Below are 16,199 nucleotides of genomic sequence, written 5' to 3' on the forward strand. Positions count from 1 at the left end.
GCCTAAAGTCAGCTCTCCCTGATACAGTGAATGCAGCACAGAGGAATGCATCTGTTCGACAGCTCGTCATCTTTTGCGTGTCACCTGTCCTTCAGACTTTTGACTGCTGAAACCCCTTCCTTAGATTGGCCACTTCTCCAGTGAAGGTGTACTATTGTGTCCCCTGGCTACTAGTAACAGAATAAGATACTAACACCTCAAACCTCATTTTCACTGTGCATTGTCCTACTGTAACTAATCTATCGGAGAACTGGCTTGGCTGACATCGTTTACAAGCTGCCCGGAGCATTAGCCACAAACCTCTCTGGGAAAGGAGAGAAATGGAGTCTTCAGCCTCTCTCTCTCTCTCTGCTTCAATTGAGACAGAGAGCACGCACCGGAAGATTGCACGAGGGAGTAGCCCAGTCCAGAATCTCAATGGAGTCATCGAGACACGACTCAGAATTGGCCACATACTTCCATTCTCAATCATCTTCAAAGCGTATGGACAGCAAAAGGTGGGGATAAACACCCCAAACACCACCTCCAGGTTGTTTGAAAATAAGGCAAGAATTCAAACAACTCACCGTATAGCGTAACAGCATCATAGAGACGGAGTTTTAACCAGGGCATTATTTGTATAGCCACCACAGGGCTCTTTGTGCTGCTATGTCACTTGTTTCCACACAAGGCACAACTAAGTCTTTCAAGGGTTAAAAAAAACTAATTTTTTTTTGGTCTTTGGGTACAGAATCTCGTATAATAAGACTATTTGTATTCATACTGGCAGAGTAAACACTACATGTTCATGCCCAGGCAGTTCTGTGCTTGTAATTTCAGCAAGAACAGAGCTCTGTCCCTCGGGGACTTCACTATTCCCCCAGTCTCTACCCGCTCAAACACAGAACGAGAGCAGAGAGAAATGCAGACGGAAAGAGAAAGATCGTGGCAAGAGGCTTCGCACAGCCGTGGACTTCTGGGCAAAAAACAAAATTAACCAAAAAAAAAAAGCACTCATTTGGGGGTTTTAATTACATTAGTGAAACCATTCTTCCTATACCCCCAGCAGCAGCGGAAAAAAACCTCCTTACGTCTCCATTTATTGACTGGGTTTGACTCGAAAATTCAGATTCAAAGCCTTTCCCTGACAAAGGGCTTATAAAGAGAGACGCAGTAAACACTGCTGCAAACCTCTATTGAACTTCTTTGTTGGAATAACCTACTCTCCCCTCCCAATGGTTTTGATATAGGAACGACACTCTTGCCAGTCTTAAGGTTACATATCTGGTTAAAGGGATACGGTTAGTTTAACAATCATATAAAAAATGAATGCAACTACCACCTTAGATTGTTTAAACTTAAATAGCTGAAGAGACATATTTACTTTTTGCACTTCACTTAATTTGGACAATGAAAATGAACTGGTCAGTTTCACTTTTGTACTAGTTAATTTCACTTTCAAGTTAGCTCAACCCTGCAATCTCTGCCTTGCAAAAGTAACCACCACCAGCCCGCAGAGGTCATGAGCAGAGTTTGGACTTCCAACATCACAGCACAGACTTGAGCTAAGAGTAACTCCATTAGGCTCTCTAGAGGACCAGTCACTAGAGGGGGCTGTTGCACACACTTTGCCAGTTTATTACCCAAACACTGCAGGGGAACATTTAAATAGAACATATATAAAATTAGTGTGTTCTCTCTTTTTTTTTTTTTTTTTTTTTTAAGTGAACAAAAACATTTCTATTTAGCTTTGTAAAAAAAATTTAAAATATAAAACTCTAGCTACCAGAAATACTTGAATGGTACACCTTTTGATTAGAAGGAAAAAATATAGCATTAGCACAAATTTGAAACTAAACCATAATTTTCTATGGAGGTTAAAGTTCCAATTGTATGGAAGGTATTCATCTTCAATGAGACAAAAATCTCATTTTCAAGAGAAAGATTTCACCCATGAAAGGAGCACAAGTAGCTTTTGAGCCTGGATTGGTACATTTTCACCACAATTTTCAAAGCCAGTCTATAACTACAACATATTGCTGATGAGAAGGCGGGGAAAGTAGTTTTAGAAAGTAACTTGCCTCATTTCCTCCTGGCAGCCTGTTCATATGCACCAGCTGACCTTGATCATCCAGTACCAGTTCAGTATACGTGAGCATATCAGAAGGCAATGGTAGTGTTGGGAGCAATGCATATTCACTCATAGAATCCCAGAGTTTAATCAGAGACTATAAAGGTGAAGAGAGAAATTTTTGTTAAGATTTACTCTTGGTATACTTGATGTAACCTGTTATGACTCAGTATCAAGACAGAAACTACTTCTATACCCATTAACTCCCCCAATAAACAGCATTTGGCTGACACTATTCACTGGATCCCACCTTAGAGGAAATTTCAAACCCTGAACCATGATTTTAGTCAAAGTAACAATAGCCACAGCTTTGTGATTTGATAACCCAACAAGCCAGGTATAGAATCCAAGCTAGCACACAGGAAATATCTAGTGTGATGGATTCTACCATACACCAACCTCATTCACTAAGGCCTTGTCTATAGCAGAAAGGTTAGTAGTATCTGTAATTCATATTGGTGCCGTGCCAAACACTACCACCACTGTATTATCTAATCCGACTCGTAGCAGACTTGGGGCATGTCTACACTACAAATCTAAGTCAACCTACTTTAGGTCGGCTTACCGACACCACTGTAATCACTGCAGTGGCTGATGTCCACACTACCCTCCTGTCAGCGGTGTGCGTCTCACCAGGAGCACTTCCATCGACTGACGAGGGGCAGTGTTGGGGGCTGAGAGCCAGGGCAGGGAGCAGGGGGGTAGCCACCTGGGGTTTCTCTTCCTCCCACTCCCAGCTGGGGGCAGCTGGTATGTCTCGCCTCTCTGAGCAGGGACCCTCCGGGCAGCAGCCCAGCTGGGAGTGGGGGAGCCGGTGGCAGCCAGGCTCTAGTTGCCCGGCTTTCTCGTCAATTTCATGGCTCCAGCGTGGAGTTTCACAGCTCCAGCTACTAGGTTCCCTTGATGAGCAACGAGGGCACGCTTTGCTGGTACAAAACTCTACAAACACCCCAGTAAGACCTGCCAAGGAAGATTTACCTGCCGGAACATCTCAGGGATGTCATAGATATACGTCGTCCCTAAAGATTGTGCCTGGAATCTCTTGGACTGGAGCAGATCTTTTGTCACATATGGGGTGTTGATCAGCATGCCATGAAGTGGGCCCTGTTTATCTCCGTATGCCTGGAACATAATCTGCAGCAGAAAACATGATCAGCGTAAAAGAAAGGCAACCTGAGATCCATCAACCAGATCAGCTCAGGGGAGATGTCCCCATCAGAACACTTCAACAGGATATGCTAGTTTGAATGGACTTACTTGTGTTCCCTCAAAAGATGGCAATACCCACACATCTCAAAGTGACGTGTTCCAACACCCATTACCACCCTATTCAAGCAGGGCTTTACTCTGTACATCGCTGACTTATTACAACAATATCACACTGGTAGGAAAGGGTACCTAGCCATAATCAGCATGCAGAGAAGACTGACCATTCACCAGCATTTCCTCTGACAGCGTGACTATGTGGACTGAGTATGAGAATATCCCATGACAGCAATGAGAGGATCGCTATTATTTATGTCGCTGAATAGCATAAATACAGTACAGTGTAAGTACAGTAGCTAAACACCATTCATATCTCTGCTGATTGATCGTGGAAGCTAGTTCAAGACTTGCCATATGTCATTTGGCTTGAAGTTTTGATATTACACGTTTAAAATATACTCCCGGAGCAGTGACATGAGTTTTCAGCTGCCATACTTCACGGTGCTTTATAGTCCACTCAATCAGGACTCACTTAATAGGGAGGGCCCACTCTGATGGGGCGTCACCAAAGGAATTGATCCATTGGAAATCCCAAATGAAAATCCATTTCAGCTAATGATATTGAGCTGCAATGAGTGCTGCTTAACTGAGACAACATTAGACTAAGCCCTGCTTAATAGGGACGCATTTGGCTGGAGCCATATGATTAAGCTGTTCTTAACAGAATGATCATAACATTTGATGTTCCAAGCTCCAGTTCCTTTATACAGAAGTTGCTGGATAAAGATTAAAAGAAGATTGGGTGGGGGGGAGGGGGAAGGGGGGAGAGAGTTCAAATAGAGATGGAATTCAGTAAATAGTATTCCTTTTTGTGGTTTTTGTCAATATAATATTTTACATCATTCTTAAGTCTTTATAGGTTGCTTTGTTTTGTGTTTTAAAAAAACTTCTTTGGCAGGAGAGCTATTTAATCAGGAAAACAAGTGCCTACCACTGTGCTGTAATCAAGAGGCTTTTACTGTATTTAGGGTTTAATCCAACTCCCACTAAAGTCAGTGAGAGGCGTTTAGTTGATTCACAGGGAGTTGGACTGGTCCCTTAAGCAAGTAGCGTTTCTAGCGGTTAGAGCACAGGAGACCTGGATCCATTCCTGACTTTATCTTTGGCTTCTCTGGTGAATTATCTATCTAGGTTTCCACACCACTACAAATCATTATAGTATCCAAGCACCAGGTTCACTTGCTTGTATGCAGCAATGGATCCTGAACTCATCTAACAAACCTCTCAGGATGCAAAAGCCACTGATGTTATAATGAAACAGGAAAACTTGTTTGGGTGTGATCTTATCCTAAACCAGAGTTCCTATTTGGGCTGAAAAAGGGGAGCCGGAATTCACTATCTAAGTTTAATCTCTTTAGAACCATACAAGGGCGAAATCTAAAAGAATTCTTTTTAGATAAAGGTGAAAAAAAAGTTAAGAATAAACATTTACAAGAACAGACCTGCCTTAAATCTATTATGAAAGTTAATTAAAACCATCCCTGTCCCTAGAATGATTTGACTGAAACATATTTAAGTTTACCCTGGAAAAAAACATCAAATACTGTGAAAATTACAGAAAGATCCCGCCGCCCTCCTCCCTCCCCCCCAACATACATGTAACATTTTAAAAAAGAAAATCCATGCCTTACAGGGATATTTTTCTGACCATCTCACCAGAAACAACGCAAAAGGAAAGGTCACATTGGCAAATGGCGAACAAAACTCAAATTTTAAGCTGAGCCACTGCAGATTAACACAATGTCTTTTTCTTTTCCCTGGTCTATTCAAAACATGTGGACATTATCTATACTAGGATCTCTAGACCAGGAGAGACTGCATGGCCAAGCAGCTTGCAGGAAAGATTTAGAAAAAGGAAAAATGGTGACTCAGCGCATTGTGTTTGACACAAACACTGTCCAAAGGGTTTACTCCATTGCTTCTACTGCATGGCAGAGTTGTTATTGCAGTCAGAATCTAAACTTATTTCTACATTTTAATAAACAGTTAAGTGCCTTAGTAGAATACGAGTAAGCCGTACACAAAGAATAGTACATACACAACCCTCATGTTAAAGTCCTATCCAGTTTAATAAATATGACTACAGTAAGGTTCTCCAGAAATTTCACATGGGCCTGGAAGTTATTCATTGTTCCTACAGAATTTAAAAAGAGAAGCCAATCCTTTCTATGGATTTCTTGAACCATCCGGCGTAAGCTTAGAGCAGGGATAGAATTTTCTATTAAATTCTACAGGATAGTTCCAATAGTGTATACAACGATGATATTTTCTAATTCCAAAGGACTTTTCCGAATGGGAAAAGAAGTGTTTGCATGAACAAAGCAAGGTGTATGCAAATGGCTAGACTACATACCTCCACATGAGTTATGTGTTTTGCACACCCACATGCCTATTACCTCTCTCTAGAATCACAATTCTTTATTTACTGAAACAATAATAAATCACTTTGGTATTTGGATCAGGCTTAAAAAAAAAAAAAAAAAAAAAAAAAAAAAAAAAAAAAAAAAAAAATCAACAAACCAAAACCCTCCCAAAGACCACATTCTGTAGTACTCGCTTCCATGCCTGCATGGAGTTGTACCTGTGCGGTCCTGGAGTCCGTCACCTCCTTGTACAAGCTGATGTCCAAGTAATAGCCGGATTCATTGGTCAGGAAGAGACGGATGGGAATTGCCTTTCCAGTTGGCGTCAAGCGAATGTTAATTTTCAGCTCTGCTTGGAGGACACGGAGTTTCCAAAGGCGGCTTCCATAGCGCATCACCATGCTCCGCACAGACTCTTCAATCTTAGCACACAGAGAACAGTGAGTTTGCATTGCCATTCTGCTGTGGATACATCCACCCCTTGGTTATTCCTCCTTCCCACACCGGACCCTACCAACACGTGGGGAATGGCTCATTTCCCTGAGGCCAGCATTCAGAATAACCTAAGTGCGGGCTAATAAGGGTTCCCGCCCACCTCTTCAATTGCCACCACTTTCCTTTCCTTCCTCTCCCCTCTATTTATATGCTATACTGCAGGAGCAGCAAGAATGCAGCAGTACAGACCTTGCACCCGCTGATAACTCCTTCTGAGGCTGGAATGCCGCTTTCACTCAGCAAGAGCACTAAAGTCCCTAAGCAGGCATTGAGTGATACTTTTACCAGGCTTCCAGTCTCCCTCTGGAGACAGCCAGGGGTTCCCAAACTGTGGAATATGAACGACTGGTGATACGTGAGCTGGATGTTTCACCAATTCACTTTACAACCATGTTTTAAAAATACATAAACCAATCAAATTTGGGAACCGCGGAGTGCCTAAAGGTTAGTCTTGAACTTGGGTCTTTTAGGCCCTAGCAATGTCACACCTCCAGCCAGCGCAGTGCCACACTGCAGTGGGCCCACTGCGCCCCCTTGATTGAATTTTCTTCTCTCACCTCCTGCAAACGTTTCTCATCGCTAAGAATGATGAGATGCACAAAAGCACCCAGAATGGTAAACAGTTAAGTAGCATTTATATGCACAATAACCATGTTTCATTGCACCTACAGTACAGTGCCTTAAATCAACAAAGCAATTACCACTCTGAGCTTGTTCTGGGCTGTTTTATTAAACTTTATAATATACTCCTGTTGGTAAATAGCGCATATTAAAGTAAGGCAATTTGTAGGCAGTTTCTAATATTCTCTCCAAAATCCTCTTTTCCAAGGCTGTTCAGGGGCAGCCAGTGCTGAACGCACACGGGCTGATTAGGAGAGTACTGAACATCTCCGCTCCGGCTGAAGTCCCTGGGCATGGGGATGCTCAGGACCTCTGAAAATGAGACCTGGAGTGCCTCTGGGCAAGTAGGGCAAATGTCTATGACCATTTTAATTAAAGGGTTTGCAAACCTGTCCCTGCCATCGAGGCTAATCAATGCCATTATTCCCTAAGTGTTACTCAGTCTCATATTCCTTGGGAGCAACATTCACTATTGGCTCTTTCCAGAGCCAAAAATATATTCCACAGAGTCTCCATTTTTACATGGCTTCCTGTAGAAAAGAAAAATTACTCCACAATATTAGGATACCTAATATGCCCCCCCCCCCCACACACACACACACCCCACTACCACTTCCAGTGTTGAACACTGATTTCCTGTGCTTTCCCTATAAAACAGCAGGTGGGATTTGTATATTACACAATCTTTGATGGCTGGTACTCTAACATGAGACCTACAGAACACTCCATTCCAGTGAGATTCAGCCAAGGAGTAACAGACATGGGGGACATGTACCTTAGATGGATCCATGATGACTGTAGGCACAAAGTTTAAGAAGATGTGGTTGCAGTCAGTGCGCACATTGGTGTTATTAAAGGCCACCTCCAGCTCATCCATGGCTTCCAAGAGCAAGCGCTCCCCTTCATTCTGCAGATACTCAAAGGAGGCCTCCTACAGGAGATTGCCAAAAGGTTATTTACGTTCCGCTAGCCTTCCCTCAGACCCAAACATAGGGTCATTAGGCTGCAAAAGACCATAGTGGAATCTGACACAGAAAAAAGGTGAAACTCATTTCAGTGGGCTGAACAATTTTCCCGAGTCTTTCTTCCAAAGACATTGATGATGGTGCCTGGTTCAGATACCAGGTCAAATTGTGCGCTCAGTTACATCAGCAGAAATCTGGAATAGCTCCAGTGGAGTTACTATAGATTTGACACTCCACCTAAAGTCTGAACCTGGACACTTGAAATGTTAGGTTCTATCAGACATGATCTAGAAGCTGTAACATGCCATCCAGTAGAAGGCAGTGGGTTTAGATTTTACACACACACGCACACTCACTTCTGACATATTTTTCACATACAACCTTGGAAATAGACCTCCCACACCAGGAAACCCACCTTGGTAACCAGGTCTGAATGCCTTATAATAGCCCTCACGAAGAACCTGTAGTCTGTCACCTCAGTGCCCGCTTCAACTTTAGCTGCTCCCAGGTACAAGTGCATTTTGTGGTTGGCACACGGAATGGCAGTGAGATCAAAGTTTCGCATTCGGTTCAGCTCTAACTGGAAAGCCAGAGCTGGCTCCAGATGACGATAGATCCTATCTTCTTCAAACTGGAAAGAGAGGGGAAGCCCACCCCGTAATATTGGGCACAAAAGGAATAAAAAGGGAAAAGTCAGGTAAGAAGCTGGATCTGGTAAGATGGAGAGAACTGTATAAAATCTACTGACCTGAGACACTAGTGATGGCTAGTGTTGCCTTTACTAGCAGGGTCTGGTGTATTCTGTTATTCTACAGTGATAGAATTTACAACAGATTCTACCTCTAACTGCAAAATTGTATTCCAGACTCTCAGCTTTGGGGGAGGGGAGGATGGACCCACAGGATGTTTGTTTTGTTTTTTATTAAAAAAAAATGTTTCTAGCCCTCGGGATTGCAAAGAAAATCTTGAAGTGAGTGTAAATGATGCAGTAGCGTCTTCCCGAGCCTGCAGACGGCTTGAAACAACAATTCTTGTGGGCGTGAACTGCCCCTTTCATTTCAATGATCCAACTCTGAAACCTCGCGTGTCAACATGGTGAACTGTTTCACTCCTGATCATTTTAGCAGAAACATTCAACTAATATTGATATCCCACAATCACAAACTGTCTCCCATCTTCAGAGATGCCAAATGCTTCAGCTGTCCCTACCTAGCTGTGCAAACCTCCAACATCAACCCTTTGTTAACACCACAAACATCTTGGGCATGTCAAAAACTGAAAATTTGAGGATATAGTGTAAAATAAATAGCGGTTAATACAGAAATAAATAACCAGGGGTGCACCGCACTGTCCCTATTGTGATTTTTCATATTAAATTAAATAGAAAGCTAAAAATTCAATGAAGCTGCCACACAATTTCAGGTCTGATGCACCAGAGTCATTAGTGTTAAGAGGTGCGTATTGAAACTGTCTGCACATTGAGAGTAGAATAAAAACCACAGCCCTTTGTGTAAGATGCCTTCTTTTTGCAAAAGGGGAAGATCCTTTTAGCGACAATATCCCCAAGTTCCCACCTTCCCTGAAACATACTCTGTTTCTACCGCTATGGTCCTCAGAACAAGCACTGCCTTGGACTAGGCAGCATGTCATGGAATGTGCAGGCAAGTGCAATCAGTGGGGTGACATGAAATTTATCAGTGGAGTCATTTTAGTAATTTTGCATCACTATGGCTACGATTTTCAAAAACAGGAGCCTAAAGTTAGGCTTCTAAATCCATAGTTAGACACCTAAATAAGTGATCTGATTTCAAAATGACTAAGGACCCAATAACTCCCGTTGGCCTCAGCTGTCAACATAGTGAGTGCCTGGATCATGGGGGAAGGATATGTTCAGAATTGCCCAATGAGGTTTTGATCAGATGGACCCTCTCCCCTTTGAGAGAGGTTTGGAATGATTGTAGAAGGGAAAAAATCAGTTTAAAATGTAGAGAGAGAAAAGATTGATAATTGTACAACTTACCTTATCCCTGGCACGGAACGTGAAAAATTTAGGGAATTCCCTCTGTTTGGAAATAAAAATGATGATATCAGTCCTTCACAAGCATTGCACACCATCTGTTCAGCCTATGGGCTCCTGAGAGAAGGGACTGTGTGGCAGTGCAGCAGGGGGAATTACTACCATTACGATCTACCACTGTAACAGCTAGAGTTGCATTAAATTTTTATTTTGTAAATAAGGATGGTGGGAAGATAAAAATCCTATTAAAACGGTTGTAGGGGCAAGTTAAATCAATGTAGTTTATTTTACTATTGCAGTAGGTGGTTCTTGATTATGTCTTCGATATTTTTGTCTAATATTGGGACTTAAAACAGATTCTAGCTGGCCGGGAGGGGATGGGGGTGGAGACAAAAGAACTCTTGCTGGTTTCTCTTATTATTACTATTGTTATTATTAAATAGCATTGCAGTTCTGCCTAGGAGTCCAAGCCACAGATCAGAACTCTATTGTGCTAGGTGCTGCACAAACACAGAACAAAGACGACAGTCCCTTCCCCAAAGGGCTCCTCATATTCCTAACACTGCTCATGCAGTTCTCCACCCAAGGAATAGTTTTAATTAATTTTGAGAAATTAATGAGTTCTAATAATTGACTTTAACCTCATTCTAGAAAGTCTACAAAATATACTATATGTTTATTTGCTCCTCTGTTACTTGCATGGAGATAATTTGTACCAAGGTCATAGGTCAAATCCTGGCCTTATTGCAAATCTAGAAAAAATTACCTTTAACGCCATACAGCACAACCCTCAGCTCTCTCCTAATAAGCTAGGAGTTTGAATGGAACTGCTCATACATTTGAAATGCCCAAATAGGTAACCATTACCACACAGTCTGTGCTGTTGGAAGTTTGGCTTTTACTTTCAATTCACTACAATGATCATAAATTTGATTGTTATCCTATATTAAGGTGCTTGCTGTTGACTCTTTCCTATGCTGAATTCATTTTTGTATTATTAATGTGTTTTGGTGGTTCCACCATGTTCTGAGAATTGAGGACATACTGTAAAATGAAATGATGGATATTGGAAGTGCTAACAAGAAAGTCTTTCTGTATTGCTCTTTAAAACACAGTTATAATTGGAAAAAGACTACGTAAAGATGGCATCCTCATATCTACTTCCTACAGCGCCAACCCAGTGAAGTCCTTATGCATGTGCTTAACTATAAGCACGAGTAATCCTACTCACTTCAATGTACATGCTAAAAGTTAAACACATGTTTACGTGCTTTGCTGGATTGGATCCTATGAGTCTTCCAAGACACATGCTCACTTTACTGATAAAAGCAAGGGCTGGTTTTTAGTTTTTAATACCGTTCAGACTGCAAATCCAGTGCCGCTACGGAACAGTGAGTTAATTCCGTTCTGGACAAAAAAAATTGTCACCACTGATGGTAGAGTCTGGGCCAGATTTTGCAGTCCCTTAAATTGGTTTTATACTGTCATAATTCCATTGACTTCAGAGTATGCTTTGCATCAATGTAAGTGAGAGCAGCTTCAAGGTCTCCATTACTAACAGTGATGTCAGTGGCAGTCTGCCCTGATCCCAGGTGAAGCCTGTAGAGCTGCACAATTACAAAAATTGGCTTTTTGACTACAAAAAATGACGAAATTTGACCTGGAGTCACTGAGCGACAATAAATATGGAGTCCCACCTTCGTTCTTAGAAACACAAGCACATTTTAGATATCAAGAGGAAAGAAAAACAATGGCATGTAGACTCAGTTCAACAACTACAGCACAATGACAGGGAGAGACGAAGTTCAATCAGGCCACGCTGGAAAGGGATTCATAGATTTTGAGGCCAGAAGGGACCATTAGATCATCAAGTCTGTCCGCCTGCATGACACAGGGTATAGAATTTCATCCAATTACTCCTGTATTGAGCCCAACAATTTGCATTTGGCTAAAACATCTCTTCCATAGTAGTCACCTCTAGCGCTACAAAAGTTTTACCATGAAGAATCCCGCCATTGGGATTATGGACAATATTATTTGTACCCATTAGGTTCAGCAATCTCCTAAAACAGCATATAAGGAAACAAACACAGAGTCGAGACTTCCATATTGCCTCAATATCCTCCCAAACCCCTCCCACCTGCCCCCTCTGCATGCTGCCAATTTCTCCTAACATCAGCCATGCTCATTCTATCACTAATGTAATTGCTTTCGAGACATTTGACTAGTGTTGTGGGCAAATATAATAATTAAATGTGCACACACACAAAAATCCTCAGTGCTCTGGTACCAAAAACCAAAAGAGTGCTCCGTTTCCTAGGAAGAGGAATTATACCCCTGCTGTGTTCTAATCAACCAACCATCATCAAGACAATCAAAATAATTTGCCTAAATTAGCCAATCAAGACACCCTGCAAATCAGAGAATGCAAAAAGCTACAAACAGAAATCATCATAGCTGATTATTATACTAATAATCGCGTTAAAAACCTAATGAGATGAGGAAATTGGAAGCTTGCTGGAGCAACTCTCTATTACCTCAACATGCTGGGAACTAATTATATAGACTGTAATTAAAACAAAAACAACCCCAAGCCAAGCCCTGGGTAAGTTGGTAGTTGGTCCAGTAACAAACTGAACAGAATAATGAAGACAGACATTTATGCAGCATCTCTCATACAAAAAGCCCAAACTCTACAAACTTTTCAAACTGATCACAAGCTTTGCTGCCTCCCCTAGGTTGGACAGTGGCAAGCTTTTAATAATGCACAGCTCTGCGCAGCAGATTAGGACAGAAAGTAAATCCGATCGTGTCCGATTTTAACTACAAAGGAATTCAGACAGGTGAAACTGGCATTTATGTTAACAAGACTAAGTTCTTCAAAAAAGGCTATGAGATTTTTAATGATCAGAGATAATCAGGACATTGCTTTTCTGACTTATTCAAACAATGGCACAATAGTGGTTGAAATCACAGATGACACTTGCTAAAGTATAATGGGTTTTCACTGTAGATCACCCATCTAAATACTGACCAAACTGGATTCTGCTTAGCTTGCAAGGTCATAACCCTGGGGCAGTATGGCTGCATTTAATCAAATATAACCTTGCTAATAAGTTGAGTCAATGTTCATGGGGGTGGGGGGACTTATTTTCACTAGCATGGAAGAGGCCGCAATGGTGTCTTTACCTGTCCAGCTTCCACTAGTTATACAGAGGTAAAAGTGTTCACAGGACTCATTCAGAACCAGCGATGGGCAAACCTCAAAAGGTTCCCAGGATCTGTTTAGATAAGCACTCAAAAAGATTTTTTCATCCAAATATTTCACCAATGCAGGTCTCAGGGGGTCCGCCAAGCATGGCCAGCATTAGACTCGCTAGAACCCAGGCCAGAAAGCCGAAGCCCGACCGCATGGGATGGCAGCATAGGGCACTGAGCCCCACCACCTGGGGCTAAAGCCAAAGCCTGAGCAACTTAGCTTCACAGGGTCCCCCCTGTGGTGTGGGGCCCAGTGCAATTGCTTGCTACCCCCAGCTTTTATATGCAGAAAAACAGTTGTTGTGGCACAGGTGGGCCATGGAGTTCCTATAGCACTTGGGGGGGGGGAGAGGGGGCTCAGAAAGAAAAAGGCTGAGAACCCCTGCCTTAGACTACATTAGATCTCTTCACAGTGCCCTATTCTCCGAGTGTGTCTCTTCTATATATACAGAGTTGCACTCAGCCCAAACTGCACAGCTCCCACCTTCTCATACAGAATCCTGGGTAGTGCATTTGAGGAAGTGCGGGGGATTCCAGAAATTGGAAGAGGGGGGGGCTGCATGCATCACTGGTGATTATCAAGAGACTGGTCTTCAGACATCCCTAGAATGTCTTTTCACACGAACAGTAATGACAGGGCAGGCACACATGCGATCACACAATAAGGGCTAAATGTCATTTGACGATTAGCAAACCTCTCAACTCTCAGCACTATTGCTATAGTGCGACTGGTACCTTTCCCTGCCTTCCTCTGGTATTTTAGCCAAGTCTTACCCTGCTTTCCTGCTTGTATCAAGCCCTGGGGCTAAGTAAAAGTTGGCATTCAGCTGTCATTTTACCTTGGAATAGGGAAAAAAGAAGACAGTGACACTCCTGTAACTGTAATCACAACGTTTATTAACTGAAACCTAGATAACGAGAACGCAGTCACCCATTCAGAGGTGCATAATGCAAGGGTGGAGCGCTGTTTGAAGGTGCCTCTCAATGCACACCCCTTTCCATTCACTGCCCACACTCCTGCCCATTTAAGCTGACCACTCACAAAACTGGGTGAACTTTTACTAGTTGTACGTGCCAGGCACTAGTGGCCTTAGACAGACAGTAAATATTGCCTTCTTCTGTAGCCGACTTTTTAGGGGTTGTTTGGTTTTGTTTTAATAGAAGCTGCCCTTTGTTTAAAGCTTTAGGGGGAAATTAAAATTCAACAGAAGCTATAGCATTTAAACTATATTTAAATTCAGTGGCTCTAGCAATAAATCAGTGAATTCTAGTACTTTTAAGAGAGACCAGCACACACACACACCCACACACACACACACCAGCACGTTGAAAGGACAGGATTTAGTCATATAAAATAATACTTGCATGTCTAGGGGCTGATTGTCGGTCCAATCCAACTCCAGCTGAAGTCAGTGTAAATTTTGCCATTGACTTAATGGGAGTTGGATTGGGCCCTTACACACCAAATGCAGAGAGGCAGACCCGCCTCTGGCACGATGACGATTTACACCAGCGGAGGATTTGCCCCAGGATCTGGGTGGCTGTAGGTATGCACATTTAAAAAACCAGAGCCCCTCATACCCAACAGACCTTGCTGAGACAGTGTCCAATTCCCATAATTATCACAGTTGAGGAATGATCATTAGAACGATTTGTTAATCCAGAATAATGGATGAAAATGCCAAACCCAGTGCCCCTCTCTCAACCCGCATCCAGCTCTCTGAGTTCTCTAAGGATTCGTCTATTCTTTCCCAGCTTTCTGATCACCACCAGCAAGCAACAGCATTTATTCACAGCCTCTCATATTCCATCCCCAAGTATCAATTTTATTCTCTAAGCTCCTGATTTTCCTTTCTAAAGCCTGGGGTTCTTTGCTCAAACACCCCACACTTCTGCTACCAGTTTCCTATCTAAAGCCATTGACTGACATACATCTGTATATAGTGTAATCAGATAGGTTCTGCCATCAATAAACTGGGGAAAGTAGTTCAGCTTGCAGCCTTTCCTAAAGCATTTTGGAAAAGCTTTTGCTTCTTTAGCCTGGAGGATAAACTCCCCTATTACTCTGTAGAGCAGAACCAATGATGCCAACTCAGGGATAAGAAAAATATTCCTAGCACTAGATATTTCTAAAGGAAAAAACAGAGGGTCTGTGAAGCATTTTGCTAGCACAGCCCACAAAGGCTCACCTCATTAAAATAAAGTTGGTAGCAGAAACTGAATGATCCAATTAGCAGAGTAGAAAATTTCTGAATAGTGAGAGTGCTGCAAGCAGATACCCAAGGGGAACTTATTAGCCACTGTTATTAAACTGGCATACATAAATGTATTTTTAAAAATAGCTACAATGAGACACTTTAGTGTGTGATTCATGGTGTATTAACATCTTACAATATTGATCGTACCTGGCCTTCAGCTTCGCGTCTGACAACATACTAGTTCTGGATTATAATTCAGGCTCCTTCATCATATCTGTGGTGTACATTCTAGTCTCAATACACAGGTATAATTCCCAAGTGAAGCTACCCAAGCTTATCATGAAAATAGCAGTATGCTTGTTGCTCAACTATGATTACTGATGTTGGAATGTATTTCCCATATTGGGCTCTATGCCTCTGACTGCATTCCTTGCACACTCAGTGCTCCCATTAACTTCAGGAGGGGTTGAGTGGATTCACAAAGGGGAAAGAAAAGCTGGCTTGTGCCCTACGTAGTCCTCTTGAGAGCAGGAATAAAACTAGCCATCACTGAAGTCGAAGCATGGGGGAAGGGAGAGCTGCCTAGTGGTTTCAGCAGGAGACTGGGTGCTCGCAATCCAGAGTTCTATCAATGGCTCTGCCATTGTGTGAACTTTGGCAAGTCATTAAATTGGTCCGTTTCTGGGTTGATCTGTAAAGCTGGTAAGGAGCTGGGAGACCCTTGAATAATATATATAATATTTTTATGTTGTAAAAGAATATTAGAACAAATAAGGCCAACCTAGATTATATGGGTGCAAATTCAGCTAGGTACTTAAATTACTAAGTATATTAAGCATGTGAATGGCCCCTTGAAGTCAACAGAACTACTCACGTGCTTAAAGTTAGTCACATGCCTAAGTATTG

General features: G+C 42.2%; 1 protein-coding gene across 8 annotated transcripts in view; it reads right to left on the bottom strand.

Annotated features, from left to right (window-relative positions):
• ACACA (acetyl-CoA carboxylase alpha) overlaps window positions 1-16,199 on the bottom strand; it is a 199,249-nt gene that overhangs the window by 91,492 nt on the left and 91,558 nt on the right. For all 8 annotated transcript variants that reach the window (XM_065572846.1, XM_065572849.1, XM_065572852.1 and 5 more), the window contains 6 exons: window positions 9,841-9,882; window positions 8,236-8,451; window positions 7,631-7,786; window positions 5,958-6,161; window positions 3,089-3,244; window positions 2,061-2,207 (listed from right to left, as the gene is read on the bottom strand). In XM_065572846.1, the coding sequence (XP_065428918.1) occupies window positions 2,061-2,207; window positions 3,089-3,244; window positions 5,958-6,161; window positions 7,631-7,786; window positions 8,236-8,451; window positions 9,841-9,882 (921 nt within the window). The remainder of the gene's footprint in view (window positions 1-2,060; window positions 2,208-3,088; window positions 3,245-5,957; window positions 6,162-7,630; window positions 7,787-8,235; window positions 8,452-9,840; window positions 9,883-16,199) is intronic.

This window comes from Chrysemys picta, chromosome 19, assembly GCF_011386835.1.
Source record: "Chrysemys picta bellii isolate R12L10 chromosome 19, ASM1138683v2, whole genome shotgun sequence".
Classification (NCBI taxonomy): Eukaryota; Metazoa; Chordata; order Testudines; family Emydidae; genus Chrysemys; species Chrysemys picta.